Genomic DNA, 19,395 nt, shown 5'->3' with positions numbered 1-19,395 from the left:
AGACTAATAGTATATTAGAATGTTATGTATACCATATCCATATTATATATATAATATTCTGTTATATATATAACAAAACATATGTATATATATATATATATATATATATATATATATATATATATATGCACACTAACATGTAATATGTTAGTACAGTCTAACAATATGTTAGATTCAAGAACACATTTTTGAGTGCATTTCTATACTCTGTTAACCTTCATATGAAATAGATGACATGAGTTTGACACTTGCATTCTAGTTGTGTTAAAATTAAGCCCTAGAAGATTAAATAAATGGCCAGAACAGAATGACTGCATTTTCAAAATTTCTACTACTTATCTGTTAGCATATGCATTTCAAAATTTTAAAGCATGCTTTTCACATGATCACTGAGTATGTAGGTTTCACTGACAAGAGCCACCCTCTGAAAACCTCATGCACCTGAACCTTGGAAAACCTACCCAAATGTTTTAATAGATATCAAAATCTTTAGGTAGCCTAGTAGAACTCCCAGTGACTTCAGCCCTGCCCACTTCCCACATGAAAGAACAACCAAGGTAGAGTAGGGTAGATTCTCAAATGCTGAAAGAAAGAAAGTTTGAGTTAAAAGTTTCCAGTATGTTTAAGATCATCAGTTTGCTGGATGAGGGAGGAGTGCTGGCATTTCTAGGTTTTGATTTGGGAAGACTGTTCGAAGAATTTGAAGTAATCGGTAGCTTTAGTACCGTCAGGGTTGAGTAATGTCAACATGGAATGACAATGAGAACAGCAATTCAGATGGACTCTTGGTTCAGTTAAAACAGAGCTATTCTATTCTAGCTTGAAGCACAAGTTTAGGACATAGGCTTCACTCCCAAGCTGCTCCCTTGAATGGTGCTGCCTCTAGCAGAAGTGGGAAATCTCTTATTGCTCTCTCTTTTTGTCCATGTCTTTGGATATGTAAAATCTTATATCCTTTCAAGATCAGGAACTTTTGCTCTATATTGCTAGATAGATAGATTTAGGGATAAAATATTTAGTATGAATTTTTCAAACAAAAGACAGTGGAAAGTAGAATTTATTTAACCAATTCACGGTATTAAAAAATGTGTCATGCCAACTATGCTGTCTTAGATATAACAGATTTTATGTAATATCTAGGTCTAAAGTAATAAACTTTTAAAAACCCTTTATACCACCCACCATACCATCCTGGTTCTGTTATTTGCCTCCTTGCCCTAGTTGAAAGTAGATGATGGGACCTCGGAAGAGGTATACCAAGGTTTAAAACACAAACATTATTTTAAGATGGCAGTAAAGAGAGAGACAGATGGCTGTTCCCTTCACATATTTTATTAACAACCAGAACTGTTAATTAAAATAAGAGGCAACTCAATGTAATTAAACCTATACTGAGAATGAAATTAATCTGGATGACGCAGACAAGATCACAGCTCTCTTCATTTTAAAGCAAGGCTTTAGATTGTGTTCAAGTTAGTTGGTCATTGAACTCACATTCCCATTTCACTTTTCTAGTGTTGAAATCATCTATAAATTGAATTATGTTATAAATGAAAATAGGTGAGGCTGGCACCTGTATAGGAAGTTGCTCCTGTACCTCAATTTTCATCTTTGACATAAGGTAGTGTTTTAGATTATGTTTCCTATGGCCTGTCTTACTCAAATTATTCTGAGTTTCTTTAATTGTGCTATTCAGGCTAATAAGATTGTTCAGCTTACTGTAGACATAATTCTTTGTCAGAGTTCTTAATAAAGTACATTTTTTCTTTGCCTATTTTTTTCTCATATTCCTGGAAAAGAAGCAGTGAATCATGGCTGTATTCCAACAAATTTCTATTGATTACAGGAAAGCTAATGGCTTCCATCAAAACTATATTTTAACATCACCAAATCACTGTAAGATTATTGCTACCTGTTTGTTCAGAAAGGAGCCTTGGAAAAACAATTGCATTGAGATGCACTTCGTGTATTTCAAACTCAATGTATTTAATCTGATTAGTTGGCTGAGACCCAGCTGGTGCTTTGTCAGCAGATCAGGAGTAAAACAAAGAAGCTATAATTAATGAAATTAATGCTAGATATAGAAACTTGAGATTTGAGGAGACATTTCAGTCATAACATTTCCTTTGAGCTTAGCAGAATGGAGAGACAGTTTAGTTGGAAGTAATTGTTCTTAGTTTAATGGCACATGGTTAGATGAGGATGATTATTTTTCTCATGCTACTGGCTGCTAGGACTCTAAGTTGGCAGGCATGATGGCACAAAACTGTCAGACAAATTTAATCAGAAAGTTCAGAAAATAAAAGGGTATGATTTAATTTACTATTTTTATCTTCGATTTCCTATGAGAAGTACAAGTAAAATTTCATGGTATGTCCTTCCATCTTTGTCATTCTAACAATATGAAATTCTTGGTCTCCAGTCTTTCTCACCTTCTAAATCCAATCAGTTTTCAAGTCTTGTTAAATTTGCCTCGTAAATACCTTTTCAATCTATCTCCACAGCCATTGTCTTTTAACACAGCTTCCCAACTGGTCTACTTGTTTTAGTCTTGCCCTGATCAGATGTTTTCTCCATGGAGCAGTCAAGGTGATTTCTACAGAACGCTGTCAGACAGTGTCACAGCCTCTGATAATACACATCAATTACCCCCCACTGAGTGGAGCAACGCATTTTTTTTCAGGTGATATGTACAAATTTCCCTCAATATAAAACACCAGATACTTCTTATCAGATAGAGGTTTTTCAGCATTCCAAGGAAATGAAAGAGTTTAACCTTTCACCTTAAAAATAGTTTTGTATAATAAGATCTTGGTTCTTGAAAATTAATATTAAAATCTTGATAATAATAGTAGTACTAATAACAAACATCTATTGAGTTCTCCATGAAATCAAAGAATGGAAATTGTGAGGAAGAGACCTCAGGTTAATTGCCAGGTGCTGTGGAAGGCTGTTTTCTGCACTAGCTTTGGGTTGGGGAAACATGAGGTCAGATGAAGAACAGTGTTCAGTGGGCAATTTGTACAGATAAGATGTGTACTCGAGGTGAAGTAGGGAATGCCTATAAAAGGTATGCATGTGTAATTTCCTTCCAAAGTTAATAAATATTAAGAACAGATAAATTATAAAACAATTGCACCAAAGTAATGGCAAATCTTTTTAATTATGCATGCAGTCTACGTCACTGAGCCTTGCTTTGATTGCATGTTATAGCACTTTGTGGGTGCAAATCTAGGCAGGGATGGATACTTGCATAATTTGGGGGGGTCTTTTTAAAGAGAAAAGAATACAAAATTACGAAACCAAGTATATGAAAGTGAAAAGGACATGTGCTAGTGAATGTCCTTGATGCTTAAGCTTCATAAGTATCATCTTAAATCCACCTCCGGCAGATTGAGGTTTTGAATGTTTACTTTCTGTTTCTCTTGAAAAATAGTCTATGTACATTTTTCTCTCTCTTATGGTGATAGGAACATTTCTTCATTAAGATCCTAGAATATTTTCATAACAGTCCTAGACTTAGAATGTATATGATAAATACTTTATAATAAACTCTACTTCTTCCACTGTTTATTAGATATTATATGCACTTAAAGAATTCATGTCTGAAGGAAGATTAAGAAAAGAGTATGTATTGATTAAGGGAAGAAGTAGATTAAAAAGAGCATGAGAACAGCCTAAAATAACTAGGAGCTGTCAGTATCAGAGGGAATGGAGCCCCTGTAGATGGTATAAGCAATAATGATGGTTTAAAATTACAGAGGGGAAATTTTGTTTATATTTTTTAAAGAATGATTACATAACTATATCTTTGAGGAAACTTTGACATTAAACTTAGGTTTTGAAAATTAGCTTAGGCTACATAGAAGACATACCTATTTCTTGTATCCATTCATTTTATGGAGATAAAATACAGGCGCAGTAAGAGAGATGTGCCCCGTTACACTTATGTGAATAGGCTAGGTATTGCCTAATGTGGTGAGCAGGGTGTTTAGAATATACAAATTTAAGGACAACAAAATAGGGTGTTTAATTATGTGATTTTTCATCCCACCCTTAAAAGTAATGTTTTAAACATTTTTAAGTGTCCCTTAAAAGTAATGTTTTAAACATTTTTTAAGTGTTTAAGACCACTTTATGGTTTCTAATAATCAAAATTTAGAAATTGTTAAAGAAAACAGACTTGGTAGTACATCTCTGTCAATAGTTTTTTTTTCCTACCATATGCAGCCTGGTACCTAGGTTCATCTTTAAGACATACTGAAATGGTTGAAATGTAACATATAAGCATAGATAAGGGCTCCTGAGGTGTGAAAAAGTTAATTCCCAAAACAGAAGTAATCTGGCTTCATCACTTACAGTCAATGTACTGACATTGACACATCCTTGTCAGTCTATGTCCATAGTTTACATTAGGGTTCACCTTTTGTGTTGTGCATTCTAAGTTTTGACAAGTATATAAAGACATCATACAGAATAGTTTTACTGCCCTAAAAATCCCTGGTGTATCAGCTGTTCATCCCAAAACGCTGTATTGATTAATCTTTTCACTCTCTCCATCATTACCTTTTCCATAATGTCATATAGTTGGAATCATACAGTATGTAGCCTTTTCAGATTTGCTTATTTTCACTTAGTACTATGCATTTAAGGTTATTCCATGTCTTTTTGTGGCTTGATAGTTCATTTATTTTATCACTGAATAGTATTCCTTTGTGTAGATACACACCAGTTTGTTTATCCATTTACGTACTGAAGGACATTTAGGTTGCTTCCAAGCCTTGGCAATTATGAATAAGGTTGCTATAAGCATTTGTGTGCATATTTTTTGTGGACATAAATTTTCAACTAATTTGGGTAAATACCAAAGAACCCGATTGCTGGATCATATGGTAAGAGTGTGTTTAGTTTTGTAAGAAGCTACCAAACTGACTTCCAAAGTGGCTGTACCATTTGCATTGCCATCAGCAGTGACTGAGACTTCTGGTTGCTCCACATCCTCACCAGCATTTGCTGTTGTCAGTGTTCCAGATTTTGGCCATTCTAATAGGTGTGTAGTGGTATCTCTTTGTTATTTTACTTTTCAGTTCCCTAACAGCATACAATGTGGAGTATCTTTTCATATGATTAATTGCCATCTGTATATCTTCTTTGATGAAGTGTTTATTCAGATCTTTTGCCACTCCCCCTTTTTTTAGGTATAGGTTTATTAGCTGAAAATGAGATAGTAACTACTTCACAGGGATTTTGAAAATAAAATATTTCATTTAAATATTTTAGCCTAGACTCTAGAATATATGTACATAAATTTTGGAGGATATTGTTATAGACTACATTACATCATAATAACATGTCTGAAACAAAGTTTACTGCCCACACCTCATCCCACCAATCAGCTTCCTTTCCCATTTTTTAAAATCAATAGCTCCAATATTCTTCCTTTTGATTTTGTTTAAAAGATTTCTATTATTCTTGACTCATCCCCTAAATGCAGAAAAATTTATATCATTTTTCCTATGGAAGTTTTGTTAGATAAAGACATAAATTAGTGAATAAAAGTCTTAGAATAATTTTGGATACCTTTATGTCAATATCATACACATTTCATGTATTTTTCAGGTCAATCGAATGAAATATAACCTTGTTTAACTTCGAGAATGTTTATCAGGATGAATAAAATATTACTTGAAATAAAATAACTGCATGACGTTTTTTTTTTTTTTTTTTTTTCTTTTTGTGGTTCACGGGCCTCTCACTGTTGTGGCCTCTCCCCTTGTGGAGCACAGGCTCCGGACGCACAGGCTCAGCAGCCATGGCTCACGGGCCCAGCTGCTCCGCGACATGTGGGATCTTCCCGGACCGGGGCACGAACCCGCGTCCCCTGCATCGGCAGGCGGACTCTCAACCACTGCGCCACCAGGGAAGCCCTGCATGACGTTATTTTCTAATCCTTGTTTTTGTTGTTCAAAAAGTGATGTATCTAAGGATGAACATCAGTAGCTGCAAGTCTATTAAAATAGGTAGAATATATAAGAAAGTAGTTTCTAATTATGACTGATACAAAAATTGATACCTGTGGGTATGTACGGTCACAAGATGAACCTCTTCTTTGCCAATTATTAATTCTATCTTATGATTCCTAAGTGGGCCTCTGGCCAGAGAACTTGAGTCTTAATATTCCAAGTGGATTAATTCACTTGCCTTCTCTCCTTTCTCTTTCCCTTCCTTATTTAGACCTTGGTTATTACATCCTAATTTAGACCCTTGTAATATTAATAAGCCTTTGAATATAAGACAGTTTTATGTAGTATATATCTTAGCATCTTTTATATGATATAAATAATTCAATTCATAAATGTCAAAACTTTCTGCAAACATATATACGATAAAATTTCCCCACAAGGTCACCAGGCCAGTTGAGAATTTTGCCTCCACATCTTGGATACCTTAACAGAATGCTGTAGACAGATCATTTTTTACTTAAAACCTGGGGAAAAAAATCTAGGCTGTCTTAGGAGTTGAACTATATGTTAGCATAAACTTACAGAGTTTTGTTATCACTTCCTTTCTGAAATGTCAATTTTAAGGAAGTTACTATTTGCATCTCAAATGCTATTTTCCTCAACGTTTTTATATCTTTGACTTTTACCTTAAGTGATTTTATTTTGTTTAATTCAAATAATTTAAAGTACTATCCAAGAGAACAGAAACTATGTAGTTTAGGGAAACATTTTTTGTTTGTTTTCATTTTTGTTGGAGTATAGTTGCTTTACAATGTTGTGTTAGTTTGTATCATACAGTAAAGTGAATCAGTTATATGTATACATATATCCACTCTTTTTTAGATTTCCTTCCCATTTAGGTCACAACAGATCACTGAGTAGAGTTCCCTGTGCTAAACAGTAGGTTCTCATTAGTTATCTATTTTATACATAGTAGTATATATATGTCAATCCTAATCTCCCAATTCATCCTCCCCTGCTACTTCCCCCACTGGTATCCATATGTTTGTTCTCTAAAACTGTGACTCTATTTCTGCTTTGCCAGTAAGTTCATCTGTATCATTTTTCTAGATTCCACTTATAAGTGATATTATACGATATTTATTTTTCACTTTCTGACTTACTTCATGCCGTATGACAGTCTCTAGGTCCATCCATGTCTCGCAAATGAGAAACTATTTTGTTCCTTTCTATGGCTGAGTAATATGTCATTGTATATATGTACCACATCTTCTTTATCCATTCCTCTGTCGATGGACATTTAGGTTGTTTCCATGTCCTAGCTGTTGTAAACAGTGCTGCAGTGAACATTGGGGTCCATGAATCTTTTTGAATTATGGTTTTCTCCAAATATATGCCTAGGAGTGGGATTGCTGGGTCATATGATAGTTCTATTTTTAGTTTTTAAGGAACCTCCATACTCTTCTCCGTAGTGGCTGTACCAATTTACATTCCCAACAACAGTGCAAGGGGGTTTCCTTTTCTCCACACCCTCTCCAGCATTTATTGTTTGTAGATTTTGTGATGATGACCATTCTGACCTGTGTGAGGTGATATCTCATTGATTTGAAACTTTTAATATTTTGACTTTGAAATGCCTGTTTATGTCATGGCAGAAAAATTAATTCTTTCAGAAGACTTGTACATACGTGTTCAAACCAATCATTTTCCTTTAAAATACATCTGCTAAAGTATCATATATTTTGTGAATATTACTGTGATGTGGCATTTTTCATACCTAAAATAAAAGCCACTTAGTAATAGTTCCCATAAAATTATAGGGACTTTATTTTTCATTTAGTCTTTGGAAATAATGTAACAGCAAAATTACAAGCAAAATTCTCTGACCTTTTACTGCAAAGCATAGAACCAGAACAACTGCTAAATTGCAAATATTTATTCAGGCTCTGTTCTAAGCCTGCAAGCAGACAAAATGTATTTGAATTTCTGCCAAAGAAGATGTTAAAAAAATAGATATAGTTTGTGATTGAAAAAGATATAGCAACCTATATAAAAAGTCAGTCCCATGAATTAAGGGGAAAATAAGTTTTCAATTGTCAGGTAAAAATGGATTTGCTCCATTTTCTAAGGTGATCAGTTATAGTTGCATAAGGGATAGTTTCCTCAAAACTTTAGATTTAACTAGAGGTCAGGTATTCAAGTTTATCAAAATATTCAAGTAATTTAATTATCGAATGGTTTAATGGTTAAATGCAGATAAATCTAACTTCTAGTAAATATATCTGGTTGTACATCTGTCAGTGTATAATTTCACAAAAAAGTGTAAGGAGAAAACAGTGGTTTCAGTGGATAACAAACTGGTTATCACTGAGTGTGATTTATTATTAACAAGCGTGTCCTGCTTCTTTGTGCAAGAATCATTCATATTCTATATAGTGATTATATATATTTTAATATTCTTCCCTCCCTACTTTACTAATCAAAATAAGAAGTTCTTAGTGTAGATGTTTCAAAGTCAATTCTTGAGTTCATGTGTTGAACTAATTAATAGATCATCACCTTAAAAACAAAGAAAATAAACAAGATTGACATATTACATATATCTATTTCATTAATAATTATATCCCTTCTTTTTTTGTTGGTGACAATCTCTACTGGTGGTGAATAAATTACTAATGGGTATGGGAGCTCTGATTCATTCAAAAAGTTGACTTTTCCTGCACTGCCATTTTAACCTTCCCATTTTTCCTCTTCCTCCATTCCTTCTACTGTCTCTCCCCAAGAAAGCATTGAGCATCTAATACCTGGCACAATGTTGGATACTAGCGATGCCAAGGTGGATAAGATTTCTCCTAAGAAGCTTATTCTAATGTGATATTTGTCTGTAACCATAATGAATGAACAAACAGGAACTGTATCCTAAATTCAAGTACAACTGGTTGTGCCCTTACACAACCGGATGTGTGCACAAGTCTTTCCCCACCACAGAATGTGTTTTTCTCACATGGTGGATGTGGACTATGTGGTAAACTACTACTCATTTTTCAAGACTAGGTTTAAACATGGAGGTCGAGAGGTTTGGTTGATCCTTCAGTCCATTGCCATAGTACCTGGTAATTTAGCACCTAGAAAAGTGCCTGGCAGAAAGGAGATGTTTAACATGTTAATAAATGTTAAGTATTATCACTGATTGAAGTCAATTATGTATGTCATTGAGATATTTACACCACCTAGTGGTCAGGGAATATTGATGTGTGTGCCTGAGCTTACGTGCATGACAATAAGACACATTTAAAAGACAATAAATTAAAATAGAAAAATCGGGAAAAACTTCATAGAATTAAGACACTTGATCTGAGCTTTGAATATGAGGAATTATGTCAACAGGTAGAGAGATGGAAGAGGACATTTTAAGCAGTTGAATAGCATAAACCAAGTAATATATATGGAAAACAGTACTTACTAATAGGAAAATCATCCATTTAAGAAAATTGGAGCAGAATAGCATAGAGGTTAAAAAAACTGGCTCTGGATTTACCATCCTTTGTCATGTGACATTGGAGAAGCTACTTCCCCCTCCTGATACCTCAGTATCATTGTCTGTCATATGAAAAAAGAATAGTACGCACTTCATAGAGTGGTGGGGAGAATTATACGATAATACATATAGAAAACACTTAGGATCTGGCATATATATTTTACTATGTGTTGTAGTTATTGTTGTTAAGGTTTCTAAAGAGCTAAAACTATAGTGGTAACTTAGAGCTAGGTTTTGAAGGAACTAGGAAGACATGCTAGTAACTGTGGGGTTTGTTTTTTATTGCTTGATTAAATTTTATTTATTTAGTTTAAATATCACACATTCAAAAGTTACTAAGCCCCACCGCCTAATATCATCACATTAGGGATTAGGATAAAAATTCAACCTATGAATTTTAAGGGAACACAAACAATTCAGTCCCATACATTATAGAAAATGGTTCTGAGTGACATTTTAAAGCAAAGTTTTAAGAATATCTTTTTTTTTTTTTTTTTTTTTTTGTTGTACACGGGCCTCTCACTGCTGTGGCCTCTCCCATTGCAGAGCACAGTCTCCAGACGCACAGGCTCAGCGGCCATGGCTCACGGGCCCAGCCGCTCCGCGGCATGTGGGATCTTCCCGGACCGGGGCACGGACCCGTGTCCTCTGCATCGGCAGGCGGACTCTCAACCACTGTGCCACCAGGGAAGCCCAAGAATATCTTTTAAAATGTATTAATCTAAGCATTTAATTGCTGTAATTTGTGTGCAATATTTTTTTAAAGTTGACAAGTGGTATTGCTTCAGATAATATATCAAAAGTTTTTCTTCCCAATGACTAGGGATAATGTTCACCAAAATGATTAAATTCCAACGTTATCCGAAAGATGTTCTGTTTTCTTTTAAGCTAGAAATTTATTACATTTTCCCTTTGAAAAATACCTTTTATGATGTCAGTCTCATAATATAAGATATTTCCCAACAGTAATTAGGTTACATTATACCTATACCATTAAGATGCTTTGGAAGCTAAAAATCATATCTTAACAGGAGAAAACAATAGCATCAATGGATTTCGGTAGCTTTGTTTTGTTTCTGTAATTGTCAATTCAAGAAAGTATTTTTTAATAGGTACCATGAAGGAAGAGAGGAAAAGATGAGCAAGAATGGAACACTTCTACAGTTAGGGTAAGGGAGTTATAATCATTTGAAAGTGTACTGGGTAAATTCTGCAATGCTTCTGTATGAAGTGAGAGTGGAGAGCTGAAGATCGTGCCTTGTCAACAAAGTAGAGAAGTTAATTGTATTTTGAGGGAAATAGTTGCTACTGTAAAGTTAGTCACACTTGTGCAGGGCAGGCCAGGTTGACAGTGCGAGACTTGACTCAGTTCATTATGTGTGTAATATAGGCCTTTCCTCATACTCCAGATAAATATAGACAACATGGTCTATATCAAGTTAATAGAAACTAACAAGATGAAAATTATTTCATTTGCCTTGAGTTGATTCTAAGAAAGAAAATGATCACTAAAGAATTGAAATATATCTAAAATGACCTTTTAACTAGCTGGAACCCCAATAATAATAATAATTGATAATAGCTACCACTTATTGAACCTTCATTATTTTAGATATATGGTAGACCCATTAAGTAGGTATTATTTATAATCATGATAGCCTTATAACTATGTTATTATCCCTTATTACTATTGATATTTTTTAGTAAACAAAGTTCAGATCATTGAAATAATATGCCTAAGGTCTTATTAATAATGTATGGTTAAAACAGCAACAATCTCATTTATATTCAAAACCCATGTTCTTTTGCTTAATATTACCTTGATTCTCTTAAATATATTTTCAGCAGTATGCTAATGAATTCCCTGTCATATTGTCCATCTCCCATTGACCCTTAGCACTTGCACTTATATTCCTTTCTGGGAATCTAACATTTTGTTCTGTTGGTCATGGTTAAAAGTCTATTTTCTTTTCTTTTGTTCTTCTGGGAACTTAGAAATTTAAAGTAGTACATTTGAAACATTTATTGCTAAATTTCTTATTGACACTTTATTTTCTGACAAATATAATTGGCTTTTCTTCTTGTTTTTATTTTTATTTTTTTAATTTCTTTGACCTAGCTTAGGGAATAATGGCAAACTAATGTCTGAGAACACATTGTAAGACCAAATGCTTGTAAATAATAGAGGATAATATTGGGTTGAATGTATGCCAGAAACTTCTACTCCTCACTAAAAGTCTGTCTGAGCAAAATACGTTGAACTTTAAAAGTAAAGAGATTCCATTTCTTTGAAAACTGCAGTTTCTGGTAGCCACTTATGTATTCTTAGTTAGCTTTTCAACCAATATCCCAGAAGAGCCTGATGCCATGACGTTAGTATTATTGAACAGCAGTGTACATGGGGTCTTTGTATTTTGTAAACAAGATAAAAAAGTCCCAAACATCATGTGCTTCCTCAGAAAGTTTATAGTTTAAATTTGGGCTCAGCTCAGTGCAACACAATAGAGAGCATGCAGAGAATGCCAAGTGAGCCTTATAGTTATTACATCTAGCGGGATGGGTGAAACTTTGGAAGTGCTTTAGGGAAGACACAGCTACAGATCTTATTCAGTAATCCTCAGAGCAGTGCATAGGGTGGACTAGGAAACTACTTTGTAATATAGCACATGCTATGCATGTTAAGCTATTAGTCAATTCAGTTATAAAAACCACTGCCAATCTAAAGAAAAAAATAGACAAAGGGGACAGATTTAAGATATTATTATTTGGCTAAATATTTCAGTTGTGCATACGTATGTGTATAAATGAAATTTGTAGAGTTATGTAGCCTGTATTTAGGGATTATGGATGAAAATGACCAATTTTTATTGTACAAGCAATGTGTATATATATGTATATATATATATATAAATTACATATGTAAGTTACATATATAACTTAATTATATATATATATATTAAATAATTTCACTTAATTCTCAGAATATTCAGGTGAAATCAGTAGGGGGGCCTTAATTTTACAGATGTTGAAATTGAAGATTAAGAGATTTGGTAGTTTTTTTAAAGATCATGTATTAATTAGTGGTGGAGCTGGGGTTCACATGCCTTCCTCAAACGGTTGTGAAGATTCCAAAAAGTGCTTAGAAAGATAGTTGGTACATAGTAAGCCCTATAGCAATGTTACCTATTATTATTATTATGACATGGCTCGTTTGAAGGAGATTTGCTTTTATTTTCCTTTTTGTTTAGTGCACACATGATAAAGCGCAGCTACAGCCACCATGTTACTGGAGAACTTCCAACCCCCCCACCCCCTCAGCAACTTCCATACTGAGTAAGATTTAGATAAAGCCTCTGCCGTGCAGAAGTTATTGATTGCTTGGTATTTTCTGTGTCACAGCATCCAGACATTCCCCCTGGCCTGTGGTTATACTGCATTTAACCATCTTGTACTCATCTCATGTAGGTGACATATGCACCATCACTGTTCAGAAGAAACAATAGAAAACAACTGAGTTAGAGGTATTCTGAAAGTTTAATTAAGGACTTGTTAAAATAACAACTCAGTTTGCCATTTTCACTCAAAAAGCTTTCAGACTTCTTATTTGAATGAACGTTCAATTTAGTTAGGGAGATGAACTTAACGATGTAAAGGCAGAATCAGGAAAGAGAAAAGTCAAAAATAAAGAGATTAGACTACATTGCCTCTATCATTTTAAATTGAAACACTACTTTGGAATAAATTAAACAACAACATATAGTTTCTTTGTCCATGAATCAAGGCACAGGATAAGTCATTTTTTCACAAAATGTTTTTCATCTAAGGATTCAAAAGTCCCAGCTATTTCCAGTTAAAGCAGCATCTGTTGCTTTGCCAGTTTCCACAGAGATGAGCTCGTGTTGATTTTCATCACATTTGTTCAAGCCTGGAATTTGGTTAAAACATGCAAACAGTCGCATTGCCAGTTAAGAGGTGCAATCATATAATATCTTTTTTTTTTTTTTTTTTTTTTGCGGTACGCGGGCCTCTCACTGTTGTGGCCTCTTCCCTTGCAGAGCACAGGCTCCGGATGCGCAGGCCCAGCAGCCATGGCTCACGGGCCTAGCCGCTCTGCGGCATGTGGGATCTTCCCAGACCGGGGCACGAACCCGTGTCCCCTGCATCGGCAGGCGGACTCTCAACCACTGCGCCACCAGGGAAGCCCCATATAATATCTTTTTACCTGCATTTATTTTGATTCAAATGGCATTTGTAATTATGAATCTAAGCATGGATTATTTTTTAATAATTTGGTTTAGAGTAAGTAGCATCATAAGATAAAGCATTCTAGAAGGAAGAATACTGTGATATATTCATGTTCTTAGAAAACTATTATATTTACTTTAAATCTTCTCAATTGAAATCTGTATTCTATATTTTCAACACCATTTTGGGTGTTACTTTTTTGGGATAACTTGTAAAAAGAAGTAGTTTCTCAATTACATCTTATTTTAGCACATTGTCTAAACTGCAGATTGACCATCATAGAGATTTTCCTGTTATCCAATTAATAATGCTTCCATATCATTATCCATATGTTGATTGCACATTAACATTCTGAGGTGAAATCAGATTTTAAAACGATGATGTTGTTGAATTGGAAATGTCTGATATTTGTGTGCCTACTTTTAATGAAAGTGTAAAAGGAACAGTAGAAGAACAAACAAAGGTTAAAGTGCTGGCGAATGTTCTTCATTACCAAAGTATTATAGTGGACTGTAGTCACTCACCTTGCCGAGGCCTTTTTAATCCACCCCAAGTTTCCATACTTAGTCTTCCCAGCTATTCTAGATAATTAGGTGGAAAATGTTGAGAAACCCTAAAAATTGAGAGGATAAGTAATGTATCTTCTTCTGTAGTTTTGAAATATTTTGAATGTTTAGTTGACCATTTCAAAAGAAAATTGCTATGTGATACCTAACAATATTTAAGTTTAATATTCTATATTACTAATATGGGACAAATTACTAATATGTCAAAATTCTCTGCTTATATGAATGCATTATCACTAATTTCCAGGAAAAACAGGAAATGCAAATGATCACCCACAGAATGATAGAAAGAAAAGCAGTTATGATGGAGCATTGCCTGATACCAAACACTGTTCTGTACACTTCACTTATCTCAAACTCTCAACAGCTTTATAAGAGGATATTGTTATCCTTACTATGTAGAAGAGTAAACTGAGACTCAGAGAGCTTTAAGTAATTTTTACAAGCTGTTTAGTAGTGTAATAGGAAGCCTATTTTATATATTTTTCAATTATATAAAAATGTTGCCTCACCAGTATTAGTTTGCTATGAAAGGAATTAAAGTCAATTTCATATAGTAGAATAAAAGCCCTACCTTCCTTTTCAGTCAGAATTATCCACTGGCATTTTAGTAACAATGCTTACAAGTATTTTTACATGAACAAACATTTGAAATACCTGTTTCCATTGTAGATGTCATAGTACCTTAATTATCAATATCCTGTTTCCTCAAAGTAAAAATTTTACAAGATTTTATTTCCCCCATTTTTTTCTCTCCATTTAAGGTTCTCTAGATCTTCTCTATGACTTCTGATAACTACATATGAAACAACTCAGGGTAGGCATTGGAGATCAGCAACACAGTACATTATAATGATAAATAATGGGGACAGAATTTTTATATTTAATTTCATAGTCCTTTCTTAATGTAAAGAAAAAAGTCACTAAATATGGGCTAAGAATGTGATAGGAATCAAATTTTGTTTCAATATGTAATCTATTGTTGTTAGAAATAATTCAACAAAGTTCATAATCTTAATTTACTTCAGCTCTTAATATATACATGCATTTATAGTGATCGTTTTTCATAAATTTATATAAATTAATACCCTTAACTGGCAAGTATACATAAAGAGTTCACGAGAGTGATTGCTCTTGGAGAGAAATTAAAGGGCACTTCTTCAATTAAACAATAAAGGGTACTTACTCATTTTATTGTTTCATATACTAATGGATAAAAACATCAATATTTGTTCTTTATTCCAGGTAGTTTGCTTAATATTTAAGCATCTCAAAATAAAACCAAGTAAATATATTGGGAAATATACTTTTTATCTTCTCTAAATAAGTGATGTTCTAGAATTTTTTCTCATGAAATAGTGTCAGAAACTAGAAATCTGTTTGAAAATACACAATGATACTTACTGTGTGCATGTCTATAAAATGTACAAATCACTTTTTAGTCTAATTTTGTTATCTTCACATATAAATATTTCTGGGTGCTACTCCTGGTATGATAATGATTATGAAGACTAGTATTGGGTTGCTGTCAGATTTCCACCATGACCGTGAGATTGATAAGTTGTTTAGAATCAGGTTCCCAACTAAAATAATAGAGACATCATGGCAAAGTAAAAACAACAACAAAAACAGAAGTTAGAATAATACCAACTTTTCTCTACAACTTCCTAGATCTGTGTGCCAGGAAGGGCAAGAGATTTAAACTCTCTGAGCATTATATTCTTTATCTTTAAAATAGACATAAAATATTTTCTTATCAAGATGATATTGATGATTAGAAATAATATGGAGAGAGAGCACCTAACATAATGCCTGAGATGGGCATTTATTTTCTACATAAAATTCTTTAAAAGCTGTCTGGAAAAAGACAATATATATGTCATAACAACTGATTCCCTGGTAATATAGAAATGATAATAATTATAAGGTAAGATTTTGGAAGGAGTCAGTGAAGGATTTAATTTATCTTCAATATGGTTTTTGAATTATGCAGTTTATTTCTAATTCTAAGTATTGCATGTGTGGTTGCTAGTCAGAGGAAAAAATACAGAATATCTCTTTATCAAAACTATACCAGGCTTAAACACAGTAGAAATTATTTATAAAGTGACAAAGGGAGAATAGAAATGAAAGTAGAAAGACTGTCATTACTTGTTTAAATTATACTTAACTATTGGAAAGATGCATTTTTAAAATTCATCTATTATTTTACACTTTAATAGCCTTTAATAGAGGTCTGATAATAAAGGTAGAGGACAGTAATGACTTTTGCAACTTATAGAAAATTGTACCTTTTGACTAATATAAAACTGAAATGTAATATATGGCTTTAATTTATTCATATATTTCCAGTCTTTGCAAAGGAATATTCAGAGGTTGACTGATTTAAGAGTAACTTAGTCTTAACATATGATTAATGAGAACAGAATTGAGTTAATCAGAGTAGCATAAGGTAAATGATATCCAAGCAACATAATATATAAATAGTAGCATTTCACATCTTATATCCAGCATCCAGTTTCAGAAATTTGTATAGCAGGAATAGAACTTGCAACATCACAGTGACCCAGATTACTGATTTTAGCATAAGGATTTCTGAAACTTGAACAAAAGTTCATTCTGGCCCTAAAGGTCCAGAAGAAGGGAATCTCTACAATGACTTTACATTATACAACATAGAAATATTTTCAACTTTTATTCATTTAACAAATACTTGGGATGGTTATCTTTGCTTTCATTTATAAAAGCCAACTATTTTTTAGACATTACATGGTTCGTTTTACATTTCTGTACGTATAATTTTATTTCATGCTCACAGCAGTCCTGTAAGACAGGTGTTGCTTTTTATATTTTACTCTACAGAAGAGGAAAGTGATACGCAGTTAAGTATCCTTCTTAAGTTAACAAGCAAAATGAATTCCTTAGTTCAAAATGCCTTAACATGTGCTTCTACTATGCGTAATTTATCAAGGACTTCCTTTTTGCTTTCAGGGATGACTTGTCAAGCTCGAACATCATACACTGAAGATGAAGTTCTTTGGGGCCACCGTTTTTTCCCTGTAATTTCCTTAGAAGAAGGATTCTTTAAAGTTGATTACTCCCAGTTCCATGCAACATTTGAAGTCCCCACGCCACCTTACAGTGTGAAAGAACAGGAGGAAATGCTTCTTATATCATCCCCTTTAATAGCACCAGCCATAACTAACAGCAAAGAAAGACATAATTCTGTGGAATGCTTAGATGGACTAGATGACATTAGTACCAAACTTCCATCTAAGCTGCAGAAAATTACTGGAAGAGAAGACTTTCCCAGAAAACTCTTGAGAATGAGTTCTACAACTTCGGAAAAAGCCTACAGCTTAGGCGATTTGCCCATGAAACTTCAACGAATAAGTTCAGTACCTGGCAACTCAGAAGAAAAACTGGTATCTAAAACCACCAAAATGTTGTCTGATCCCATGAGCCAGTCGGTAGCTGATTTGCCACCAAAGCTTCAAAAGATGGCCGGAGGAGCAGCCAGGATGGAAAGGAATCTTCCAGCAAAACTAAGAAAAATGAACTCTGATAGATTCACATAACAAAACACCCCTTCAGGCATTATTTACTGTTTGATTTGGTAATAGTCCAATATTTGGCTGATGAGGTAATCCTCTCTAAGGAATCTGAAAGGTACATTTTTCCCCCAGTCATATATACATATTTGAGAACCCTTCCTTTTCAAGTATTGCTAATGTGCAAAAGAAAAATTTGTAAAGGGAGGACATCAGAAGGAAGTTCTTATTAACGGGCATGTATTATCACATCAAGCATGCAATAATGTGCAAATTTTACATTTAGTTTTATGGCATGATTTATATATGGTATATTTATATTGTATATTATGGAAAATGTATATATATATATATATATTTAAAGGGGTAGTACCCTGCACAACATTTCTAACATATGTATTAAGCCAAACATGAATTGATAGCTTTCAGGGTGATAAAACTATATATATATATATGTGTGTGTGTGTGTACACATAGTTTTATATATACACACACATATATGTACATATATACATACACACACACGTACATACATATATCTGATAAAATTGTGATGTTTTGTTCAAAGTTGTAGTTCTTGTGCATGTTTACTTTATTAGGCTAGGAAGGCTTCTGGCATTAATTATTAATACCAAATATTTTAGCCTTAAATTATTTGTCATTTTAAAATCTGATTTAATGTTTTCTGCTGTTTAAGGTCCTGGAAGGTTTTCAATTGTTCCTTATACGAGGGAGTCACACAAGTCTGTGCTACTTATGGCCCTGCAAAAATATAACCGTTATATGTTTAACTTGTAAATTTTGAAGCATACTAATACGCTGACAATTTCTTATGATTTTTAAAAGTTGCTAGTACTGGGGAAAAATAAATATTGCCATTTTGAGAGTTGGTCCTTTCCTGGACTGATTAAAGTCTGGAAATCTCTTTTACATATGCTCTAATACAAATATGAGCTCTGAACAAATGTTGAATCACTGTAATAATCAGTAGCGAAGTTATATTGAGTATATTGGAATCTGTGTGAAATTACATAATTAATGGTCCCTGTTTCAAACTGCATCAACTGGTAACATTTTCACTCTTTTTCTCAAACTCTTGTCATTTTAAAAACCAGTAATTTATCTTTGAGGAGATAAACCAATACAATGAAACAGATGATAGGTATTTATGTGTAAAATATGTATGTCTCATTGAGTCTCTTTTTATGCCATTCTCCTGTTTGTGGCACTTGTTATAGCAGGACAGACTCTTTTCCTCACCTGGGGAAACTATTTCATTCCTTGCCTGTCACTCAATTCAGAATGAATGTTTTGTATATACCTGAGAGAATTTAAAATCAGATAACTTGAAGATATTTTACCCATGTGAGTTTTTTGTTTTGTTTTGTTTCGGTAAACACTCAATTTACTGGTGTCTTGGATCTCTGGCCCACCAAAATAATTTTAGCAGTACTATTTTTTGAACCCAAAGGTTTGATATTTATGACTCATTAGTAGGAATCAAAACTATTCCTCAGAAAAACACATGAAAA

The 19,395-nt window shown here is 33.6% G+C and overlaps 1 protein-coding gene across 1 annotated transcript in view; it reads left to right on the top strand.

The window, feature by feature from the left end:
• KCNJ3 (potassium inwardly rectifying channel subfamily J member 3) overlaps positions 1-17,890 on the top strand; it is a gene marked incomplete at both ends in the record, with an annotated part of 159,161 nt that extends 141,271 nt beyond the window's left edge. Inside the window, one exon of the mRNA XM_081242307.1 lies at positions 17,304-17,890. Within this exon, the coding sequence (XP_081098433.1) occupies positions 17,304-17,890 (587 nt within the window). The remainder of the gene's footprint in view (positions 1-17,303) is intronic.
• Between the last annotated feature and the right edge of the window lie 1,505 nt (positions 17,891-19,395).

Source organism: Mesoplodon bidens (genome assembly GCF_964165515.1).
Source record: "Mesoplodon bidens genome assembly, chromosome: 8".
Taxonomy (NCBI): domain Eukaryota; kingdom Metazoa; phylum Chordata; class Mammalia; order Artiodactyla; family Ziphiidae; genus Mesoplodon; species Mesoplodon bidens.
Note: the sequence above shows the minus strand (reverse complement) of the source record. Positions and strands in the feature narration are given on the sequence as shown.